Source organism: Corapipo altera, unplaced genomic scaffold, assembly GCF_003945725.1.
Source record: "Corapipo altera isolate COAL_440 unplaced genomic scaffold, ASM394572v1 23b, whole genome shotgun sequence".
NCBI classification, from domain to species: domain Eukaryota; kingdom Metazoa; phylum Chordata; class Aves; order Passeriformes; family Pipridae; genus Corapipo; species Corapipo altera.
In genome coordinates, this window is record NW_020884885.1 from 7,906,976 (window position 1) to 7,925,394 (window position 18,419).

Below are 18,419 nucleotides of genomic sequence, written 5' to 3' on the forward strand. Positions count from 1 at the left end.
TTGCCCTCCTCACTGTCTTTGCTATTACGTTTTTGTTCTCTGAACATTATATTGTTCCAGTTGAGATCACAGGTCTGTGGTCTATCAGACTCTACTACCCTGGCCTAGAACTTATGTTTCATTCTGTGTGTCATTTACAATTTCTCAGAAGAGTGGTTTTTAAATGACAAGACTGTCCAAAGAGAGTTATAGCCTGTGTCTAGTTCTTGATTTTAGAGTCCCTGATCCAGCAAAGTCTGATTCTGTTGACCTGCAAGTCTCTTTGCTTGAGGTGAATGGTGGGGACTGGTTCAAGATTCATTACTGCCTCCTTTCACAGATTTAAGAAGGTGTTGACTAGAAATGCAATGGATCAGCCTAAAGGATTGGGAAGGAAGAAGCTGGTACAGCTTCCCCATTCCAGAACAAGCTGGAGAGGTTTCCAGGAATACTACAGCCTGCATTAGTAAGGTGGGATCTCTGAGGAGACCATTCACACCTTGAGGATCCTGTGAGGCATCTTACTCATATTAATCTCAGCCACAAGACCTCTGTTCCATTACAGTCCCACAGACAGAGAAGTAGGAGTGAAGTACTTTATCTCTTTGGCTGCAGGAGATGCCTTGTCTTTCTCTTTTGCACTTTTCTCTGTCCCTTTTCAATGGGGAAATCAACTACATTAGCTAAAACCTGGAGAAAGGAGTTCCATGCTCTTCGTATTTTTCTGTTATAGATACACATAATAGAAATTAATTCTTGTTCCATTCACTTACAGTCAACATGTTGGCTGCTAGAAGAGGAAGTGGAAGCTAAAATAGACAGGAGCAGCAGCCCCTGGATCCCAGGACTACACCATGTTTGTAGAAAAAGTCACTTTACAAGTTTGTGTCAGACAGTGCATAAAATATCAGCCTTCTAAGAGTTAGCAGCTCAAGTGGACAGGGCAATGCTCAGCCTGTCTTGCAGTTTGTGTGCTGCTGAGCACAGAGGAGACAGAAACTTTCTTCTGGAGAGTGAGGGATTGAGACTGTTTGGAGAAGGAGGAAAGATTGTTTGTTTGCAAATGAGGCTGTGCCTTAGGATACTCAGTTGCAATGCTGAAAAAAATCGCTGCAGACACACAGATCAACTCTCTGTTTTAGAGAGTCATTCACATTCCTTTGCTCTGGCAAACATAACCAGACTTCTTGTACATCGCTAAATATCTGAAACTGTTGTGACCTTTGGGATTCATAATTCAGTGCAGACCTTGGGAGCATCTTTCCTGGTCCTTCATTGTATTTTTCATTCTGTTTTCCTTCTTATATTAAATTAATTTCATTTGGTTTTGGTTAATTTCATTTCTTACTGGCTTGACAATTTCATCCATTGAAGTTCTCTATTTCAGTACGAACAGAGAGTGTCAGTACAAAGCTTTCTTTTACTTCCATCCATCAATGTGCTTTCAGTCAGACCTGGAGGGAATATTCTCAGGAGTAAAAGCTCAGCAAGGTCGCCATGCTTCAATTAGTTATTTGGCCTCTCTGACACAGCTAACAAAGGTGTTAATTATTGCTATTTAGAGCTGTGGCTTTGTGGTAGAGATAATTGTCCATCTGGAACTGAGTGAGTCTCTTTTGGACAGAGCATCAAACAGCTGTTAATTCTCACAACTGGAACAAATTGAAATATTTGTAATGTTTTTCAACTGATCAGAAATGTTCAGTATTAAATTAACTGAGGGTTCATAAAATGGAAGGAAGTCCTTCTTCTTATTGAGATTTTCCAATCAAAAAATCTGCATTAAAATCGGTAATTTAACTATTCAAAATGGGATGCTTACAGATTATAAGGCAAGGGTTCAGCTATTACTTTTTCCTGTTGTAAGGCAGCACTGGTTGTGTGGTGTTCTCAATGCATTCAAATGTTTTATATCAGAAATTGATTTTAAATTCCTTCCTTCTGAGAAAGGGTTGATTTTTAAAGACTTATTTCACTGGTCAGAAATGTGGAGTTTTGCCCTGTGGTTTTCAAAAGGGTTTGTCCAAACATCTACATCTTGTGTCAAGGGTATGCTGCTATTTCTTAATTGTCTGTGTTAGTGTGACATGTAATTTTATTTAGTATTTTATTCTCTAAGCAAGGTCTCAGGTGCTCAGAGTTGGTTGCTGAGAGGGGATTGATCTGTTAGGCTGGTTTACTTGCCATCACACTACTCAGAACCAAAGATAATGATTTTTGCTATTACTCTCCTTTACATCTCTGCTGATTTCACTGTCCAGAATTGTCGCCTGTCAGAGCATCAACACCTGGTATCTGTTCTCCAACACTACATTTTTCCTAAAGTCTTTTGTAATCCCAGCTAGTGTAATATGCTGGCCGAGGAGTTTATCCTGCATGGGATAACATGGAGAGCCTGTGTTCATGTGAAGACCCACTGACTTCAGCACATATACAAGTAGCTAACTCAAGATACGGGCTTAAAAGACTAATACAAAATTATGATTGTCTAAGATACCTTTTATGCCTGAGGTAATATTTACTTAATTTAACCAAATAGTTGTACTTAATTCATTCATATGATCTCGAAATTTTCCGTCCCTCTTTTCTACCATCCTCCCATCTCTCTCCTCTATTCTACAAACTATTACAGGAAGACAACCAAATAATTTTGGTGGGAAACGCCAGTACCCACATGAGATTAGTATGGATGAGCGTCTTCTGAAACCTCTGGAAGAGCCCTCCCTCTCAGGTACATTATTCAGTGGTGAAAACCTGTCTTTTGGTTATAAAAGATGGTTCCCTTCCTATCTCCTGTGTGTGATCTGCCTGCCCTGTAGCAATAGGGCAACTACATCCATGCCAAAAATGTGGAGACCATGTCAGGTAGTCTCTGTTTCACTATGGGGAAGCAGTTTGCTGGAGCCCAACTCACCAGTCCTTAAATAGCAGGTTTTCTTTAAAGAAAAGCAGAATCTCTTTAAGTAAAAGCAGAAGTTGCATCACTCAAATTCAGAGTGCATGAAAGGCAGCTCAGGAATAAAAGGTGTAGACTAGTACAGAAAGCTGGGAATAGAGATTTACTTGGATTTGGAGAGCAGTGAAGCTGAACAAAGTGAGTACAGAATAGCGGTGTAAAGATAAAAATCCAGGGAGGTCAAACAAGTAAGGATCAGGAAACTGACTCAATAGAAAAACTGGATGAAAAACTAGGAGGACAGGGGACACTGGGGACTAGTTTACTGATAGTAGTAAAGATTACCACTCTGGAAGACAGATAACAACTGTCTGGGTGAGAAGAGTGGTCCAAAGGAAGGGCTGAGGGAGAGAGGTTGTCCTTGAGGATGTTTTGCAGCTGGCAAGTACGAGTGTGTGACTGTATCAGCTCCTGAAGGCTGTGTCCTCCTAGAATGTGACAATCTGTACTGCTGTCAGTTCCCTTTAGCTCAAGGGACAGACATTTCTGTAATGTAGCTAACATTTGTACTACACTGATCCATCCACATGTTCACAGGACATCTGTTGGTAATAGTTTTGTTTGTCTTTTCCTTTAAACAAGATTTGAATTTTCTTTTAAAGATTTGTGATTTTTACCTCTATTTTAATTATTCAGCTCTTTGACAGTTCTACTTTTGACTCTGGCTTCGGTGCACATGCTGCATCACACAATTTTTAGATACATTATTGAAAAGTTTTATTCTTAGGCCCCATTTACTGGACAAGGTGGACATGTTTGGGTCTTGGACAAGGGTTGTGAAATGAAGGAGATAGTTATCTGCTGCACTGTTGTAGAAACAAAAGAACAATGCTTAATGGGAAAAATTGCTTGGAGGAGAAGGGCCCCTACTGAAAATAACAAGAGGCTGTTGCTGCTGCCATGGGCTTCTTGTGCAAGCCTGAGACGAGTCACTTAAAATTTTCACCATGTTGCATAGATGGTCACTAGTCATAATGGCAGATGTTTTCAACCCTTGTTTCTTTGTACATGCTTTAGTTCTCATCTGGAAAGCCTAATATCTCCTTGTTTCATACTGGCACTGAGAAATTTGATCATGTCTGCGAGACACTTGGATAAACCCCTTCACAGAAGTCCTGTCCGTCTCCCCTTCTCACCTCCTCCCTACCTCTCCCAAAAAATAAAAAAATTGATGGGTTTTATCTCCAGCTCATGATTTATTAAATACTGTGCAGGAAATAAGGTGAGATGGAGAAAAAGCAAACAGTGACTATACACAGAGCAGTAGTTGTCCTATGACTAGAACGAAGTGAGTAAGTACTCCGGGATCTTATAGTTAAGAGTGAAATTTTAGTGCATTGTATTATGAGGGAGCTGCATTAAGTTGAATAGATAAATGCAACTTTAGTATGTACTAATTTGCAAACCTTCACACTGAAAATGCAAGTTTAAGCATTTTTTCTATGGTAATAATAATAATAATTATAAGAATGTGATCAAATAGATGTATTGAGTTTTTAAACCCTGTAGATAGCAAATATTGCTGCAACATGGTCTTTCCTTTGATCATCTATTTTTTATACAGAAATGGTTAATGTTCTATGTGAATAATAGTAATAATAACATGGATTTTTTAATCAAAGGATCATTAAAGAAAGATATCAACAAAAACCAGTTTTTTGTTTCAATTGCAGTTATCCTTTGGTTATGCAGTTCCATGAGTTACTGCACATGTGGCTGGAAAGCTGTCCAGTGGAAAAGACCCTGGGGATGTTGGTTAACAGCTGGCTGAGCATGAGCCAGCAGTGTGCCCAGGTGACCTCCATTACTGGAGGTATTTAAAAGTAGTGTAGATGTGGCACTTGGGGACATGGTTTAGTGGTAGACTTGGCAGTGTTGGGTTAACAGCTGGGCTCAATGATCTTAGAAGTCTTTCCCAACCTAAGCAATTCTATGACTGTGTATCTGAGAAATACAGGGAAGCTCACATCTGCCCCAACTCTTGCTGTTTTGGTCACAGGAGACACAACTGTCGTTCTCTGGTGGTTCTCAACATGTGGTGCCAGTGGTCCACACGGGCCAACTCAAGCTCAGTGCGACAGTACCTATAAGAACAGCAGTGTGACAGTGACTGTGGAGAAGGAGGGCAGGCTCCGGGGTGTGCAAGTCTGGAGAGTGCCAGCCACAAACCGATACAGGTGAATATCAGCGTGTTCTGGAGAGGCAGCCACATTTAACCACTTTTTGTGCATGGAGTTTCAGCAACCATAAGTGTGGGGCCATCTGTACTGAGCGGGAACAAAGAAATAGGAGTGGCAGCTATAAAGATCTGTGTTCTAAGCTACTATGAAGCATGGAAGGGTGGAGTGGTGACTTAGAAGAGGTCAGAATAGGAGTGAGAATGGGCATGCAGCCAAGTAGAAATGCTGCCATCATTTTAGTCCAGAAGTCTTCGACTCTTAGATTGGGCTGTAACCAGCTCATGCTATTTGCTCCTGAAGTCTCTCCTTCCAGTAGTTGAGTGTAGTCTGGGTCTACCTGGATCTCAGACAAAGAATAGCCATGAGCTGCTACAGGAGGGGAGCCTGCTCTGTAGCAATGCCTGTTTGGAAATGAAGGCTGGGGAGACCTTGCAGATGGAGTTACTTTGGGGATGAGAAGAGTGAGAGTTGTTTCTTGAACTACTTACTTTTTCTTGCAGGATTTCTGCCTATGGAGCAGCTGGAGGCAAGGGAGCCAAAAACCACAATAAGAGGTCCCATGGGGTCTTCATCTCAGCCACCTTCCACCTGGAGAAAGATGAACTGCTGTACATCTTAGTGGGGCAGCAGGGAGAGGATGCTTGTCCTGGGGTGAGGGCCACCAAGCATGTGTGGGCAGAGACCTTGCAGATTTGATTCAGTGGGTGGTTTGGGGTTTGGTGATAAAAGATAGAAATCCCAGAATCCATCAATGAAATCCAGTTGAGAGACTGGAGAGAACCAATAAAGCAAGTTAGAAAGAATCTTGAAAATATAAAGAACTCTGAAAGGAAAAACAATCCCAAAATCCACAAACAAACATGAAGCCCGCAGGAACTTTGCTCTAAGCTCCTGGTCTTTGAAATAAGTTCCTCATCAGCTTTCTTGTGTTTATTTTAAGCAGAAAGCTAGTAGGTGGAAGTGGTGTGCTCCCTCTATTGTTTTTCCACAGCCTAGATTTCTTTCTGTGTGCCAGGATTTCAGACAATTTATGATTATTTGTGGAAGCAACCAGCAGTCTTGTGGCTGCACTGTGTTAAATACTCTCTAGGCTTAGAAACTAAACTCTGAATTCAAAGCCTATCAAAACCAGTGAGAATGTTTCCACTAACTACAGTGCCCCCTGGATTAGGTATTTGTAATGACAAAAAAAAACTTAGGAGAAGTGGGCATGAATACTTATATATGTGTCTTCTAATGCTAGACCAAATGTATTGAAAATCCTTTTATCACATAGGCTCAAAAAATGCCTCTTTTCAGCATGAATTCTTTGATATTACCTTTTTTTAGAAATGTGATCAGTTAACCTCTGCCCAGGAACAAAACCATTTTCTCCTTTCCCCACAGACTGAGGTGTTTTGAGAAGCATAAACTATTCTTGTAGGCATTCAAAATTACTGTTTACCTTACCCAGAACATATGATGCCTTACCCAGATGCTGCAACAGATTCTAAATCCCCCTTTTCTTCACTTTATAGAGTACAATAATTGTATCTATCTAATGTATCCGTTACTGGAAAAAGTTTCAGTTTATTTTTCCCACTTCCAAAGCCTAACTTCCTTTGACTTTGGAAATGCTAATGAATCTGTATATTGGGTAACTAACATTTGTTTTCCTTTCTCTGAAGAAGTTCTGCAGCTCCAAACCTTGATTCTCTCTCCTCAGATTTACCCCAGTTCCTTTTCCCTCCTCTCATCTAACCTCATCATCTTTTGTTCTCTTCTTTGAATTGCTCCACCAATTAAGAAAGGCCATGAACCACCACAACCAGAATTGAGAAAGAGTTCTCCCTCTGTCAATTTTCAATCAATCTCAGTCTCAATCTTGGGTTGAGATGCAATTGGCAGAAACTGGAACATATGATGTTCCACCTGAACATGATGAAGAGCTTCTTTTCTCTGAGGGTGACTGAGAACTGTAACAGGTTTCCCAGAGAGGTTGTGGAGTCTTCTTCTCTGAAGATATTCAAAAGTGGTCTGGAAACAATCCTGAATTATATGTTCTGAGGAAGTCTGCTTGAGCAAGGAGGTTGGACTAGATGACCTCCGGTGGTCCCTTCCAACCTTACCCATTCAACCATTCTACGATTCCACATGAATGAGAGCACACAGGAAGTAAAACTGGTGCCACGCAGGAATAGCAAACTGGGTCTTCAAGTTATTCTTCCAAGATATGTCAGTAGATCATTCTTAACTATGTGCAGGTCACCTCTATGTGCTTTATATGTTTATAACATCGAGAAGTACCTAAAAAATACAGCAGTAAGAACATTCTGAGAGCTAATCCATAATGCAAAACATTTTAATGCTTTTGGTTATAAGAAGTTCTAAATATGTGAAATATGAATTATGTGATATCAATAATGAGTTATCACTATTACTATATTTTCACTTGCACGTATAACGTGAGTTTAAAAATCAAGGTAACAGACAGACCTCCCCTCAGCTGTCGGTCCTTGTCTAAGAATTCACTTTCCACAAAGATAATCTACATAGTGCTTTATATATGTCTGATATGTTATTATACTGAAATATACAGACAATTCTCATGAGCTGGACTTTGCTGATATTTGAGTACATCTCTCATCTCCTTTCAGAGCAATCCTGAAACCCAGAAGATCTGCTTAGGGGAGTCATCTCTCATTGAAGAAGATTACAGAAAAAAAAAGGATCTGAGGGAGTGGGCTGGAGGAGGTGGGGGTGGAGGAGGAGCAACCTACATCTTTAGAGTAAGTATTTCTTCTTTGCATCCTATCTGAGTAGTGTCTAGCAGAGCAACTAGCTCTCACTGTCAATCCTGTCATATGATAACCAGTTCTTTAAAAAAAGGTGATGAAAAAGGAGTCTCCCTCTCCTGTCTCTATCTCTCCCCTCACCTTCTGTCTCTGTTTTTTCTCTTTTTCATTATTTATCTCTTTCCATATCCTTGATCATATTTGTCACTGTCACTAAGCTAGTTGAACTGGTTTCTCAGTTCTTAACAGCTCAGATCTGGGAATTACACCAGGATCCCACTTTAATACAGGCAGCAGTCCTAAAACAAATGAATCCTAAAATCTTGGTGTTCAGTTAAACAGCTACTTTTGTATACAGGAACATGATGTAAAACATTTTCGTAATGATTCTGTGAAACAATCAGTAGCATTGCCCTGGCATTGGTCCGCTCTTCTTTGGGATTCTTTCATGCTCTTTGATGAGTTTATGTGAGTTCACCTATCCAAGGGATGTGAAGTTTTTCTGATGTTTGATGGGGGGTTTTCCAGCAGAAGGATGGGATTTTCGAACCTTTGCTCATCGCAGCAGGAGGAGGAGGAAAAGCCTACCTGAAGGCTCAAGACAGCTCCCTGGATGATGTACCCCTGGAGCAATTTGAGAACAGCACTGCAGTACCTGGAGTCAGTGGAAGGACTGGGGCATCAGGTGAGATGCTAAAACCACACAAGGTCTGAATTAGGTGGCTGAATACACACATTGTCCTGTGGGCATGAAGTGAAGAGCTTCTCTTTTGATCTTCTGGAATTTTTCTGCGGTAGTAGATGTTACAAATATACTGAGTAGACTGTGAGGGATGTTTTTTATATGGTGTGTCACCAGATAAAAGAGAATTCATAAGAAAGGTGATGAGTGCTCCAGTAGAGGCTATTCCATAGGAGGACTCTTCTCTTCTATGAACTGACCCAGTGAAAAGGATGTTTGAGAGACGAAACCCATTCCTTCACACTGTAACAATGGCCTTTGAAGAGAAGACTTTTTCCCTGTTACTCCCCTGAAACCCTGTCTCGTGGTTTAGGAATGGTACTTCCCAATTTAGTGCTCTCACTGAGACTCTCGAAACCACATGCCACTTGCTCCCTGCAGTGGGATGGAGAGAATTGGAGGCACAAAAGGTGAAAATCACAGCTTGAGATAAGAACAAATTGCTAGAAATAGCAATGAGATAAGAAATTAAACAGTAACAACAACAATATTAATAACAAAGTGTACAAGATAGGCAAATGATTCACATGCGATTGCTCGGAACCAGTTTTACCTGACCGCTCCCTCCAGCTCAGAACTGGCGCTACCCCACTGCTGCCTCCACCATGCTTACTCGACTTATTCCCCCACCACACCCCTCCCCGACCCCCTCTCCCCCACCGGCAATGATATGAGGTGGTATAGAATAACCTTTGGGTCCTAGACATGCCCCCTACCGGCTATTGCAAAAATTAACCCTGTCCTGACCGAAATCAGGATACCCTAACGACAAGAATTATATTATGGGAATTACACCAGAAATGGAAGCTTATTTATAATCTTGTGTTGGCTGTGCCTAGAATCCATACCTAAGATAAATTCAGTGGTTGTCCATCTCCTGCTGCAATAGCCTTACAGAGGGGACACTAGAATGAGATGAAGAAATCCAGTTTATTTTTATTTCCCTGGGAAACTCAGCATCTCACATGGCTGAAAGCCGTAACCAGTTATCCTGAAGGGTAGTCATGGGCTCCTTATTTCTTTAATGCCACTAGAAGTGGGTGCTAAGGTGTTGGCTTATGCAGCACTTACTGCAGGTTGTGCATTAGATTTCTACTTGGTTATTACCCATGGCAGCAAGGAGCTTGTCTGTATATTCTCTTAAACTTAAAGAAAATGTTATCTTGACTGTAGATACTTAAGGAATTAATACAGGCTAATCTCTATCTTTCTACATGTGCTTCCCTTACCTATTCTTGTTTTGTTTTCTCACTGTCTGAAGGTGGAGGTGGTGGCTGGCAAGATGAGAGTCTTCTTCCTCAGGCTGGGAAGTCCCTTCTGGAAGGTGGAGAGGGAGGTCAGGCTTGTCCCCAAGCACTAGACAAGCTCCAGTGGGCCACCTCTGGTGGTTTTGGTGGGGGAGGAGGAGCCTGTACTTCTGGAGGAGGAGGCGGAGGGTACAGAGGTAGGTCTGCTGGAGGAATTAGTCATGACATCTAATTTTGTACCCTTCAGACCACCTGCAGTTAAGGGCTAGCACTCAGTGCAGAGGGACACTGCTGCAGATACTTTAAGCTGAACAGTATGAAACCCACCCTACTCTCCAGTATCTCCCTATACCTGGGGAAATCAAGGTTATAGAAGTATTCCTGTGTGATTTAGTATTTGGAAGGTGTGGTGAATCACCCCTTCATCCATTCCCAAGTTATCCATGTTCCATTTCTTTTTTTCTGTTCAAAACAAATACATTTTTACCTTGCTGAACTGAGAAACCTAGATTAGATAAAGTCACTTCATTAACCTTGGTACTGGTTGGGTCAAGTGAGTGTTTATCCATCAACGGTATTACACATACTAATATTACTGGAAGATTGCAGAGTGACCTCAGGTGACAAGTGCCAGGAATGAATGCAACACTTCAGAGACATCACATTTTTTGCAGCATGCAGTACTGATCAGCTAGCCATACTCTTCTCTCCCCAGGAGGGCATGCTTCTGATAAGGATGATATCACAGCTGGTGGGCAGGATGGCATTTCTTTTGTGAACCCCATTGGAGAGATCTTCTTGCATCCATTGGCAGGTACAATATACTTCTTATTCCTCTTATTTCTTTCCTCCTTTTCCCTTCTTCCACTCTACTTCCTCTTTCCTGCTCCTTCTCCTGTCTTTGCTTTTTGTTAATTTCATTAAAGCTTATTTCATTCTGCAGGTAAGATCTTTAGCTGTGGTAATTTCTTTAAATATTTCCACAGTGCTCTGGGACCATTTTTCTCCTCAATCTCTAAACCAGGAGAGACCCAGTCATCAGGTTCAACCGTACATCCTCAGTCCCTGACTTTTGCAGGTCAATTAACTTCAAGGCACCTCTGTTTGCTTAAGGAACCCAGTATCTTCTTCTCTACTGACCCCTATCAGACTTCTGACATGTCCACACTGTGTTGGACTATCAGATCTGCTGCAGAGAAGGAGAGGAGTTTTAGATACCTGCTGGGTTTTGTTTTGTTGGTTTATTTTACCTTACTGGAACAAGAGAGGAAAAACTGAACTAAGCTCACCTGTTGTGTCTGATTCCTTGTTCAGCCATGGAGAGTCACGGTGAGGTGGAGGTTCAGATCTATCTTAACTGCAGCCACTGCCACTCAGACAACTGTAAGCGGGACCCTGACACCAACCTGCCAGTCTGTCAGTGTGAGATGGGGGCTGTGCTAGCCAATGACAACGTCACCTGCACTGGTAAGTTGTGAAATATTAGCTACATTGGATAAAATTTGTATTCTTTATATCACCTCTCCTTCTGGCTTTTTGGATGTTCAGTTCCCAAAGTTACAGCTATTGGCTCCAGTGGACATGGTGTTGTGAGAAATGTCAGTCCAAGTGTATGACTGAAAATTCCTTATGACCTTTCCTTACATGCTGAGTTGGATCTCTGTCACCATCCCCAACATTTAGGTTTGGATTAAGTAGAATGTAAAATATCTGTAAAGAGACATGGTGTAAATTTCCTAAATGGGCTTTGTGTATCAGCTATTTAAGTGTGAATACCTGTCCAGGATAACATACCACCTACTGCTGAGTTTTTAAGCCACAGATTACCTCCTTCCACAGCAATTTCCCACTGTGCCTGTCAGCTGATGCCTTGTACTCACTGTTATTTTCTGACACAGTCTCTTGGAGCTCCAAAGCATCAAGACTGTAGAGAGTTTCAACTTGTGAACAGTGATGTTACTCATTTATAGAAAACTGAAGAATGGATAAGAAATGTGTTTTATCAGTTTGTTTTCTACCTTCACAATAATTTTTAAACTATTTAGATTTTTTTTCCCTCCAGTGTTGTAGAGGGATTTGCTGTAGTTTTTATGGGATGGTCTGGCCATGACCTCTGTGTTGTTTCCTGAAATGCAAGCAACCTTCAGAGGGATGCATTACAGCAGCTCTGGTTGCTTTCTGATTAATGCACCTTTTTTTATTATTATTTTTTCTAGTGCCCCAGGGTCCTATCCCAGAGGGACACCTGTCTCTTCCCCTCCTCCTAGCTGTGGTGTCTGTGATTGTGGTGCTTGGAATGATCCTCACTTGCAGCAGCCTATCTATCAGTAAGAAACACTTCCCTTCTTATCATCCTTTGACTTGCTTTTCCCAGTTAAATTAGACAAAAGGAAACTAACTACTCAACCACATGCCACTGCTTTTAATGCTTGGAGCCAAAATGTTGTCATCCCCAAGTGGATCAGAGGACAGGGAAAAGGAAGCGATAGAAAACATCACCCCCTGCAGTTAGGCACAAGTATAGTCCCAAGGGGTAAGGACTGCTCTTCCCTGGTGTTTGCCACAGAAAAAATAAAGAGCGTGGAAAGCCTTCTTAGTAGCTGTTTCTTTACCAGGCAGTGCTATACAGGATGAAGTCACAATCTGCAATTAAACATATAATTCATTCAGGGAGATGGTTTGATTTTGGGGACTCAATGTCAGCAAGACATCTTATGGAGCACTCTTTCCTCAGCCAAAGTACAAAGAAGCATAGGAAACCTAAGTTGCCCCCAGGTGCCTGCAGGAATGACTGTTTCCATATCCAGTATTAAATCACTACAAAGCATGAAGAAGAGAGTGATACTGACAAGCTAAAGATGCTTCTTGAGCATTTATAATTATGGGGTTTGTTTCTTTCTGTTCTGTGTGGCCAGCATTATCTTTTCTGTCCAGGGATTGATGTTGTTTGTGCATTTTTGTCTCCTCACCTGCAGTTTATTACCTTAAGAAGCAGCAGCTGGATGGAGCCAGAGCACGACTGCAGAGTCCAGAATATAAACTGAGCAAAATCCGTACATCTGCCATCATGACGGATTACAACCCCAACTACTGCTTCGCAGGGAAGGCTGCCACTCTAAGCGAGCTGAAGGAGATCCCACGGAAGAACATCTCTCTGCTTCGGTAAGAAAACAAGGGCCATCTGTCTGACTAATTGCAAAACACTTAGTCCAAGTCAGCCAAAATACAATAGATATTATACTTGTTATGTTCTCTATGATATTTTGATTCCATGAAGTTCTCAAGCAGAAGTATAAAATCTTGAGTCTCCTGTTCCATGTTCCCATGCACAGCATATAGTATTTCACCTTTCTGTTTTTATATGATGTCCTGGATTGCACTTGCCTCCTGGCAGTAACTCCCTTCCAAATCTAGCAGTGTTTCTTTTTCAACATTTTCCTACCACAAGGAAATTTCCTGTCACAAGGAAATACATGCTAGGTTGCCCCTCAACTCCATACCATCCAGATGATATTGATCAAAGTTATAAACTTTGGAAGGAAAAAATTGATTACTCTTATCTGCTGTCTTACACCCTCTCCTGAAGATATCAGTCTGCAACCACCTTATTCTGTCGTTCTCCATTTTCCTCTTATTTTGCTATTGCCATACTTGGTGATAGGGCCTAGGATTGAGCAGGCTACTTTATTTGTTCAGAATCATCAAGGATCCAACTGCACTGTTTTAGTGACAAAAAATACTGATAAGTCATTTTCAGAATCTTTGAGAGGAAAACAAAACTCTGTTGTTGATTTCATTCTTACAGCCGATTCTATTCCTAGTCTTGGACTGGATGAAGAGAAGAACTTGGTCAACATTGGATCTAATGGTATATAATATCTGTTCTCTCTCTTCTTTTCTTACAGGGCACTAGGACATGGTGCATTTGGTGAGGTTTATGAGGGAACCGTGGTAGGCATTGGAGGGGATCCCAACCCTCTACAAGTTGCTATCAAGGTCAGTACTGCCAAATTTCTTATACAGCAGTAATGACCCATAAGAGCCATATTATCTTATTACTATTCCAGTTGAGAATTCACGTCCATCACATGCATAACAACATATGTATATGTGTAATGTAGATTTCCACGCTTTGCTGCATCCAGGAATTATCAACTTTAATTTTTAAGTTGTATGGCACTAGAACCAGCTAGAAAGTAAAACCATCTGTCTTTTTGCTGTATACCTAATGGCTGTAAGGTGTGATCTAAGCACGAAGAGAATCTAAAAAGGGCAATCTGTTTTGTAAGCTCCATTCCTGTTGCTCAGTAGATGTAGAATCAGTGTCCTCAGATTAGAAGTTGTGTGAATTAGTCACCTAGAGACTGCATATTATGATTAGTTAAAATAAAACAATTGATTATCTATTAGCATTAATAAATACACCTCAATATATCAACACAGAACTGTCAGTTCATCCTAGCAGTGAATCTGCCACAGCGACTTTTTTCCCCCAATGATTTATAGATGTGAGTAGCCAAGAAAAAAAGAAACTTAAAGGGAACAAAAATAGTAACAAATAGATATTTTGGGACATTGAGGACTAGAAGGGGATTTCTAAATATTGTACAAAGAAAAGAGAGCATTGGAAAATATTAGTATGAATCATTTATATGACAGCAAACAGTAAACATTTACAGTAATGCCTATATATTATTGCTTCTGCATTTCAGTGGGTTTGAGTGCTTTCTCCTGAGTTTTTCACATGATGTTATCATATTTAAAAATTTGTGGTTTTTTTCAGTTACTTTCCTTTACACTGAGAGTAGTATTTTTCTACTCTATGTGAAACTTTCCAGTAGTCCCTTGTTATTGCATAGTGTTAAATATGTGGTTGTGAATATATACTGTGATACTATGCTAATTTCCACGTTAATTATGACAAGAGATAACAGGCTATTTTTCTGTGGAATTACTGAGGTTTCCTCAGGATTTGTCAGTTACTCAGCCCTGAAGTTAAGGATGCTCATAACCTGCTTTTGTTATTTTATAAGCCTGTGACTCAGAGAACCAAATCTACTTCTATGAATTCAGTTCAAAAATGTAGCCTTCATTAATAAAAAGAAGTTCTACTGTTATTCATCCTGTCTTTCAAAACCCTCTTAAAAAAAAAAAAGAAAGGATCATGCATTATGGCATTTTGTTATGCACTTCCCTGTGCCACGGTATGGATGTGGATGAAAACCCAGGACACTAGCAAGCAGTTGGAACTGACCAACTCAGTTTCACCATCCAGACTGGAGGAAGCACCAGAGCAGAGTGGCAAACAGAAGATGTCAACAGTTTGGAAAATCTTGGCAGCAATGGCCACTTGTTATCCATATATTGTTTGTGGGTCTTCCACCAATTTAATACATGATCTGCACTGTTCTGTGTAAATCAATCACTTATTTCAGACAGCAAAATGCAGCCCTGCCTCCTGTAGCCCACATTGCTGATGACAAGAGCTGTTCCCATGCCAGACACACCACGCTGAGCGTCCCACCTCTCTGCGTGCAGTGTGGCCATGGGCATTACACGCAACTGTGGCCAAACTACCCTCTAAGGTTAAAACAGTGGGCACAGCAGCATGTGCTGCTTCTACAGCTGCCTGTGCACTCAGTTCATCTGTGTCAGCAGAAGATGCTGTCCAAATCTGCTGGCAGGAGAGAAAGTTAAAAGGGCACATGACACAAATATTTAAATCAAGTGGTTGTATGTGTCATTTGACATGCAAACATGTGCTGCAATGTGGACATAAAGAAAAGGGAGAATTAATTAGCACCTGTAATTTAAAAGAGCTTTCTAGATCTGTAATTCCCCACCTAATGTCTTTCTTGATGTGTACCTGAAGCTATTTTTACTTCAGAAGTGTGTATAGAGCTAAATTCACACAAAAAAATCTTGAAGTAGATCCCTAGTTTCCTACTCCAACTTTAACTACTAAATGGGTCAAATGCACTTCAATAAATCCAGCAGTGAAAAGATGAGCCCCTCCTCGTAGGTTCCTGCAGTGATTCATATTACATGCTTATTCTTTTCTTTTTTTTTTCTTTTTTCTTTTTTTCTTTGGTGGTCACCTAAATATTCTCAATTCTTTGGTCTGATGACCCTCATTGTCTTTACCTCTCAACAGACCCTACCAGAAGTCTGCTCTGAGCAAGACGAGATGGATTTCCTGATGGAAGCATTGATTATCAGGTATAGTTTAAGGTTTTTCTACTGATGGTGGGCAGGGGGAAAAAGAGTAATGCAGGTCATCATAGAATCATTTATCCACTTGCTTTGTTCAGAAATTAAATCCAGTCTTATTTTTCACCAGATGGCATTTTAGTAGCATACAAGTTACTGGTTTCAGCTACTTGTTTATCTCAAACAAGATAACTCAGGTTCTTTTGTTGCCCATCTCTTGTGGTTTAATGCCAGCAGGCAGCTTGGCCCCACACAGCAGTGGGATGGAGAAGAGAATCAGAAGGGAAAAAAAGCTCATTGTTGAGATAAAAACAGTTTAACACATAAAGCAAAATCTGTTTGTGCAAGGCAAGCAATTTTAAAGTCATTCAGTACTTCCCATGGGCAGGCAGGTGTTCAGGCATCTCCAGGAAAATGGGGTTCCATCATGTGTAAAAGCTACTTGGGAAGAAAAATACCAAACTCTGAATGACCCTTCCCCTCCTTCCTCCTTCTTTCCCCAGCTTTCATTGCTGAGCATGATGCCATATGGTGTGGGATATCCCTTTGGTCACTTGGGGCCAACTGTAATAATTGTGTCCCCTCACAAGTTCTTGTTCCCCTCTTGTTCCCCTCCCTCACTGAGGGGGAGGGAGGTGTGTGTGTGAAAAACCTTAACACTGTGTAAGTACTGCTCAGCAGTAGCTAAAATACCAATGTGTAATCAACACTGTTTTGATCATGAACCCAAAATAGCACCACATGAGCTACTGTGAAGAAAAGTAACTCTATCTCACCCAAAAACATTACAACAATTTAACAAAATTTCTGTTGGTTGGTCTTGTTCAGAGGAGTAAGAAGGCACAACATTTTTTACAAATATGTTCTGCATTTGAAATATTTCTCTTTTCAAAGAATCCTGTTACCGTCTTAATAAATATAATTCATGTCCCAAAGCCCTTGCTAAGCAAATTTTCAATGATGAATTGGAAAGCAATAGGAAAGATAAAGATTAGAGCCACCTGTGCAGTCACTGAGACGTTCAGCCTCTGCAAGACCAGTACCAGTAATGGCTTTGTGCCGGGGAGTTACGTTTTTTAGGCTGTGGTGCTAGGGCTTAAGCTATATTATCTCTTGCAAATAAAGTTAAGAGTTTTTATAGGAGCAGATTTGGCAGCTGAAGGAGAAACTGTGAAAAGCTTTTCTCATTGTGGTTTTCAGTCAGTAGCTAAGTGTATGAGCAGCTTTTTTGCTGTTCCTATCTGCAGAACTGTTTGCCATAAGAAAGCACTTTTTGCAGTGAAGGCTTTTACCCTTTCTTTACACAAAAATAGCTGAGTGACATATTCTGAAACCTCTGCAGGGATAAGGTAGTGAATATGACTCTGTCTGTGTAGCTTGCACAGGTGGAACAAAGTCCTTCTCTCAATGCATCCACTTTTCTTAGACATGTTTTGGCTTTTGATACCTTTGCAAGCTTAACAGAACATTTATAAGGTCCCATCTGCATGACCTTCTGACAGTGAACTGTAAGATCTATAAAACCTGCCTGGAAAAGATAATAGACAACCATTCCTACTACCTCCTGTACTTTAAGTATTCCAGTTTTGGAATTTACATTAACATGAATACATAACTTAAAACAACAGTATAGTCAAGAGTGGCTTTAAAATAGTAGTATAGTAAGTCATCGGAATTTATACATTTTGAATTTGTGCAACATGAAGTTCCTCTTGTCATTGTCTGGCCCAGCTCATATCTGGATGCTTGTTTTCTACCATTAAAATATGAATCTCATGATATAGTGCCACTTCCTACAGTCTGCAAGAACTTTGGCAGCTGAACAGGAAGTAACATTGATGTCTGTTTTTTTAAAGAGTAATTTTAATCAATTACACGGTGCCTTGATTCACTTAGTAGCACACAACTCTTTCTCTTTCCCAGTTTCCTTTCTATTTCTAGTTCCTGTATTATCCAGGTAATCACTATCTAAGGGAAGATGTTGCTGTCTAATGACTGAATCTTATTGAGCTTTTTGACAACCTCAGCTTTCTTTTGTAAAGAGCAGAAAGCCACCACATAAGCAGCTGCTGCAGTAGATATGAACTGAGTCCTTCTTTGGTAGACTAAATAGAGAACTGAGTCCACCAAGCTAGATGGCACTATATTTAAAATAACCAATGCTGAATTAAAATCTCTGTCAGTCAAGACGTTTTTTCACAAATGCCAATAAAATTTGCGTGCTTAACTTTCCTATCCCTCTGATGTCACTCTCCTCTTTCAGTCAGTGAGTCCATTAAACTCTATCTTCACAGACTGAAGGCTCTGCTTTGCTTTTAGCTATTCATACCT

The 18,419-nt window shown here is 40.6% G+C and overlaps 1 protein-coding gene across 1 annotated transcript in view; it reads left to right on the top strand.

The window, feature by feature from the left end:
• LTK (leukocyte receptor tyrosine kinase) overlaps positions 1 to 18,419 on the top strand; it is a 94,163-nt gene that overhangs the window by 64,475 nt on the left and 11,269 nt on the right. Inside the window, exons 11-22 of the mRNA XM_027642178.1 lie at positions 2,612 to 2,710; positions 4,935 to 5,112; positions 5,616 to 5,766; positions 7,752 to 7,883; positions 8,418 to 8,574; positions 9,893 to 10,075; positions 10,594 to 10,692; positions 11,193 to 11,345; positions 12,095 to 12,205; positions 12,854 to 13,040; positions 13,784 to 13,874; positions 16,033 to 16,097. Coding sequence (XP_027497979.1) covers positions 2,612 to 2,710; positions 4,935 to 5,112; positions 5,616 to 5,766; positions 7,752 to 7,883; positions 8,418 to 8,574; positions 9,893 to 10,075; positions 10,594 to 10,692; positions 11,193 to 11,345; positions 12,095 to 12,205; positions 12,854 to 13,040; positions 13,784 to 13,874; positions 16,033 to 16,097 — 1,606 coding nt within the window. The remainder of the gene's footprint in view (positions 1 to 2,611; positions 2,711 to 4,934; positions 5,113 to 5,615; positions 5,767 to 7,751; positions 7,884 to 8,417; positions 8,575 to 9,892; positions 10,076 to 10,593; positions 10,693 to 11,192; positions 11,346 to 12,094; positions 12,206 to 12,853; positions 13,041 to 13,783; positions 13,875 to 16,032; positions 16,098 to 18,419) is intronic.